At 31.4% G+C, this 6293-nt stretch overlaps 1 protein-coding gene across 1 annotated transcript; it reads right to left on the bottom strand.

Annotated features, from left to right (window-relative positions):
- Window positions 1–3495: 3495 nt before the first annotated feature.
- On the bottom strand, window positions 3496–4479 carry LOC129312575 (zinc finger A20 and AN1 domain-containing stress-associated protein 5-like). The gene has a single exon (XM_054955234.1). It carries the CDS (start codon window positions 4317–4319, stop codon window positions 3801–3803), a length of 519 nt encoding a protein of 172 aa, XP_054811209.1. The 5' UTR covers window positions 4320–4479; the 3' UTR covers window positions 3496–3800.
- Between the last annotated feature and the right edge of the window lie 1814 nt (window positions 4480–6293).

The raw sequence follows: 6293 nt of genomic DNA, 5'->3' as shown, positions 1-6293 counted from the left end.
TATTTAACATTTAGGTTCGATGATGTAACTTTGTTCCAACAACTCGCAAGCATTGTGGATATCCATCATCGTCCTACAATGAAAATATTATTAGCGTTCAAGTTCATGAGTGTATGGACGAGTTACTTGATTATTTAGTAGTAATTTTTGACTGTCCATTTTTAAACAAGGCTAATAATATGGGTTGAACTTGTGACCTGCAAAAAAGTGGTGGGTTAGATTAGAAAAAATGAGTTTATTTAAATGTGAGACGCTTTTGGCCTATATCATATAACTTGAAGTTACAATAGACTAATCCACTAGATTGGCAGGTTAGCCTTCTTATATTAAAAAAAATAGATAGAAAATAAATGAATGAAATTGAGTTTAAACTAAAGCATTCAAAGCAAACGTACATAGAATTGCAATCTAAATACTTAACACTTATATATTTATTTAATTTAAATTTAAATTATGAAAAAAAATAATAATAAAAACACGCCACTCATATATGCGTTTAATATCTCAAATCATAATATTATATTTTTATTTTGTCTAAATAAAGATCTTATTTAGAAATTACCAACCATTTTTAGTAATTAATTAGATCAATCATTTCTGTTCTCTCAATGTTGAGGAATGCTAAAATCTTAAAAAAAAAAGAAAAGAAAAGAAAAGAAATTGTGTATGTGAAAAAGAGAAACTTGTGCAAAGTGTAAAGATTAGAGAATGAAAAAATCACAAAATTAAATTAGTTAATATTTTAGTGTTGATATAAGTATGGCTTGATTAAAATGAATTTTATAATTATTTGGATAATTAATTTTAGAAAAAATATATGATTTTTTTACTACAAAAATAATAAAAAGAGATAAATTTATAATTTTTAAAATTTAAAAAATTATAAAAAAATATGTTTGCTAACCCGTTGCAGGTTGTGAGAGTTGGTAAAATTACAACTCGCACAAGATGTAAGTTATGTCAACTCACCTCACAAAACTTACAACCCATAAGTTGACCTATACTATCAATTCTACTTTTAATTAATTTGTTCTTGCATGTGTATTAACATATACATTAACATTACAAGACACTATATATATCTGTGGGTGTGTCTAACTATTACTATTCTTGTCAGGTTTGAGACTTGAGCGTGGATGATTTTACAACTCTTGCAAGAAGTGAATAAAAGAAGTTGTCCTTGGTGAAGCGAGATTTTATTGTAAAAAGTTTGAAGCAATGGTGAAAAATGTTGTTCCAAGATATATTAACCTAATTAGTCTTATTTCGACTACTTGAATATGTGTTTACTATTGCGAGTTATTACATATTATTTATTCATCAAGGAATTTTTTTTAATTGTCTTGCTTATATAAATATTAATATGTACTGATTTTGTTATTTAACACTTAGATGAATTTTTTTAAAAATAACATCCCGTGCTAGACTAGTTATGCGTTAAAGTAAACGAAAACATATCACGTAATATCAACGCATAGAGATACGATGCTTCCCATCAAGCGCTTAATAATAATAATAATAATAATATTCACGTACACCCTCCTTGTCTTTTCCCTGAAATCCGGGTTCAAAGTTAAGTTGCTCAATCCTCAAATATTAAAGTCATAATTAACATATATATATATATATATATATATAGTTATAAAAACCACTTGCATCAAAATTCACCTTAAATTCCTCACAAGGTACTAGACCCCTGTATAATTTTATTTTAATTTTACATATTAAGGATTAAAACTATAATATCGAAATCCATGTCAGCCAATTGAATTAGTTAATCATTAAACCAATGCATATGGGGATGGAAACAGGCAGGTTGAGCTAGGTTTTGGCTAAATAAATTTAAGTATGTGTCGTAAATTGGGGAGACTTTTTTTCACGGCGCAAACTTGAGCTTATCTAAAAACTGGTTTGAAAGTCTATTTAAAAGCTTACTTAAAAGTAAACCTTTTAAATAAGTTCACATTTTAATTTTACACATTTTAAATATACTTTAAGACTATTATAATATACAATATATATAACTTGATTTTATAATATATAATAATTAAAAAGACTTGCCAACTATAATACAATATAATAATAAAATAAAAATATTAAAATTAATATATAAGTTCAATATAATTGAAAATATAATTAAAAATAAAAAAAGAATAGATTGATTAAAACTTAAATGATGAAATTGATGTATTTGTGAGATATATTGTATAATATGTATGTATGTATGTAGATTACCTGTCGGGTTTGTAGGCTATAACTTAAAAAAATAAGTGTGACTTATTTAATTAAATAAATTTAATGAAAAGTATGAACCTGAACTTATTTAATAAATAAGCTAAGTTAGATTTAAAATAAGCCCCGACCTAGCTTATTTCCACCCTTAAATTTATATATAGACCAATTCAATAAAATATTTCATTTATATATAGATTGTTTATAATTTAATTATAATTTTAATCATTAATCTAATATCTTGATAAATTTAATGACCAATTTAATTTTTAATATTTTAATTAAATTCAACTATTTTATAGTATTAAAAACTAGATTAACCTGTTTGAATTAATAAATAGTTATGAAAAAGCGAACACCCTTCTACTCAATTCCTTGACAGAAATTGCTGGGGCGATATCACAAAGAATCTACTTCAATCTTTACTTCTCACAACCGTATCGAGGAAAGAAGAGAACAGAATAGAATTCAGTTAAACCATTGCATTCACCAATTCAGTAAAATATTTTTGCGTGAATTTTAACCAGCTTCGTGCAGAGATAATTTATATCTCTATCGCGTAATATTTTCTTCCCAGGCTGTTTCTCCGTATCGACAAGTGGTGGTCCCCGTCTGCATCTGCAACCTCATCCACCTTTAATAAGAGCCGTTGGATTACGACAATCCTATAGATTCCCACTTACTCCTGCCATCCCCTAATTCATTTACACGTTCCTTTTCCCCCTTTTTCTTTTTTATTTCTGATTTTTGATTTAATTTGAAACAAAAATTGACACCCTAAAACTTCATCCAAATCCTGATTTCCTTCTTTTCACTCAACTCACTCGCCGCCTCACGCGGGCCGTCCATACGTGGCGTATCTTTACTGGTTAGAAAAGCGCCTGTCATTGTCGCGTAGTAAATATCGCTCTCTCTTCCTCCCTCACGATCTCGCGCGCTATATTGCATGAACGAATCTCTCGAGCCAAAACATCTCATCTCATCTCATCTCAGGCGGTCCCACACACCTCTCTATCATCACTATCATCGAAAATTCATTTTCAAACTTCAAAGTACAATCTCCACATCAAATGACGATTTTAACCCCGCAAACTTCCACAAATTTTCTTTTCCATGCCCCCGTCTCCGCCGCGATTATTCCGAAGTCTGACAAGTGACAAGCAAACTGATTAAGATTAAAATTGAAGATAAAATTAAAATTAAATTATATAATACGAAGAAACCCTGAAAAATCAGAAGCAAAGAGAGAGACGACTATTGTCGTAGCCGTAAATCACAATAATTTATCATTATCAACCCAAAACAAGACCAAAGAGAAAAGAAAAGGTAAAACAATCAAGAAAAAATGATCATAGATTGATCCAACACGGACGATTTCACGGGGAACGAATCGTCTTCGGCAACAATCTCCCTGTCTCACACACGCTAAACATTGATGTTCGGCTAACATGTCTATATCTCCTGCGAGAGAGAGAAATGACGGGATCGGACCTCGATCGCGTACAGACGGTGGATGATCGTGTTGTTGAGCAGCAATAATCTATCAGATTCCTTTGGTTTCTGCAGATTCAAACCTTCACGATCTTGGCCGCTTTCACCACAGGATTTTCCCTCGCGATCGCCTCACGTCCGGCGGCTTTGTAGTCGTAGCTGCAGTCGTGTCGATCGGAGTACCGGTGCTCAGCGCAGAACAACTCGCCACACCGGCATCGGAATCCGGTCAAACCTACCTTCCTTCGACAACCGGAGCATCGATTCACCACCCGCTTGGCTTCAGACGGCGTCATCTCGTCTGATTTCGTCCGATCTGATGAAGGATTCTGCGCCGGCTCCTCATCGGAAGGGTGCGACCTCTTGGGCGAACGAGACGGAGCGGATCTACAACTTTTGTCGTCGCAAAATTTAGAAGGAGCAGCGATCCCGGTAGAGGAAGTGGTGGCTGAGGAGGCGGTGGCGGTGAAGCACTTCTGACACATATTATTGGTGGCCGGATTACCGGTGACACCACAGTTGTTGACGCAGGGAGTGATTGTTTCAGGAACCTTGAACTCGGTCTCTTCCTTCTCCGTCTTCTGAATCTGAACCATGATTTCCCTTCGATGTATGCAAAAGGCAACACGGAGAGAAACTTGGGAATTTCGGTTTGGGGAGAAGGAAAAGAAAGAGGAAAGCAAAGGACAGTGGAGGAGAGGCTGGCTGGGCGAGAGAGAGAGAGAGAGAAACGGGGATTTGAAGGGGTTGTGAGGTCGGCACTGGCGATGGAATATGGACCTCATAGAGACGCGTATCAATCAATATTTTTTTTTTCACGTTGAGAAATTACGGCAGTGCCCATGTGGATTTGGAGAAATTTCGCTATTTCTTGTCCCCTGGGCGTCTCTGACGTGTTCGTGTCGTTGTTGGAGGACGAACAATCATGGCCATTTGCCATGCCAAGATGACCACTTGTAGGGTAACTTTCCCCTCGCAATAATTTCTTTTCTTTTTTTTTTAATTTCAGACGGATATAATAAAAAATAAAAATGTGTAATAATGGTAACAATATTGATGTTTCCAGGCCCAAAAAAAAAAAAACAATATTGCAGTAATACATTAAAATGATTTATCTTTAACCTTATAGTTCCAGGGAATCTGAGACTAAATTTTTTCTTGGAGTACTTGACTATCCAACTTCCTACATTTTTACTTGAGGTTCCAGCTTGAATGTTTTTACTTTTTAAATGTTGAGAGATTAAAAATAGAAAAAATTTCAATAAAGATCCTTAATTTAGACTTATTTAAATTCAAAAAATTTAAATTTTTAAAATTTCATTGCAATAGTACTGATTTAATATTAAATTTTTAAAAAAATAATAAAATTGTCACTCATTTAAATTAATATTAGAATTGGCCTAATTAATTTATTCATTTATTTATAAAATATTATTAACTACTCTATTTTACTTGTTTATTTCTCTAAAATGAAATTAAGTGAAAGTTGGGTAATCAACAACAGTTCGTAAATAATTGAATAATATATAATATAGAAATTAATAAGTTGTCTTAAGATGATTTAAACATTTAAAATAAAAATAAATTAAATAGATAATGAATAATATTTCATGAGTAAATTAATAAGTGAAGTAATGAAGTTCTTGTATTAATTAAAATGAGGGAGCAATTTGTCATTTACTTCAAAAATTTAATATCAAATTAATATCTCAAAATTGTAATAAAATTTTAAAAATTTAAGAGCTTCAAATTTAAATAAATCTAATTCAAGAGTCTTTATTAAAATTCTCCCATAAACATATAACAAAAACAACCAATAATAAATTCCCCCATAAACATATAACAAAAACAACAAAATTTAGAGTTTCAAATGTTTTTGCATTTATAATTTAAAAGTAAAATTATCTTTTTACCATTTATCCTCCGCTAGACCCTAGAATTATCTCTTAATAATTGATATATTGTTTAAAAAAATTAATATACAGTTTGGTAAGATGTAAAAACATATTTTTATAGTTTGAAAGTAAAATTTGATATGCTATATTTTGCCGTCCCAAAAAAAAAAAAACAAGGGACTTTAGTTTGAGCCAGCCCCGCATCTGATCAGGCTTCTTCTTCTGTTTTTTTTTTTTTTTTATTTTCTACTCTTCTGCATTGCATGAGACAATAATTGGAAATTGGTATAAACCGTGATTTCTTTATACGTAATGCTGACCTAAAATAATTAAATCTTTGCAAGCATTCTTATATATATATATATATATATATATATTGTTCATCAGTTGCCTGGGACAATCATTGGAAGCTTGCTATAAAGTTAAATAATCCTTTGTATAATATATTTTTAAAAGAAGGAGGAATCTTATAATAAGGGGTGTTTGTCTGGCAAAACGAAGCAACATACTCGAAGAACGAATATGAAATCATGTTTATTTGATTTTTCAGTAAACTATTTCGATATACAAAACCAAAACCCGTCTAATTCAAATCAAGTCGAGCTGAGATCTTTTTAAGTAAAAGCGCTGCCACCAAATATTGATATACTCTTAAAGCTCGAATTTGAGAATTTT

The sequence above is a fragment of the Prosopis cineraria genome, unplaced genomic scaffold (genome assembly GCF_029017545.1).
Source record: "Prosopis cineraria cultivar Desert tree isolate PC_DT_omini unplaced genomic scaffold, ASM2901754v1 PC6, whole genome shotgun sequence".
Taxonomy (NCBI): domain Eukaryota; kingdom Viridiplantae; phylum Streptophyta; class Magnoliopsida; order Fabales; family Fabaceae; genus Prosopis; species Prosopis cineraria.
The sequence above is the reverse complement of the archived record's forward strand: the minus strand, read 5'-3'. Positions and strand labels throughout refer to the sequence as shown.

Coding starts and splice junctions, on each gene's coding strand:
- LOC129312575 (XM_054955234.1), bottom strand. CDS start 4,319: ATGGTTCAGATTCAGAAGACGGAGAAGGAAGAGACCGAGTTCAAGGTT.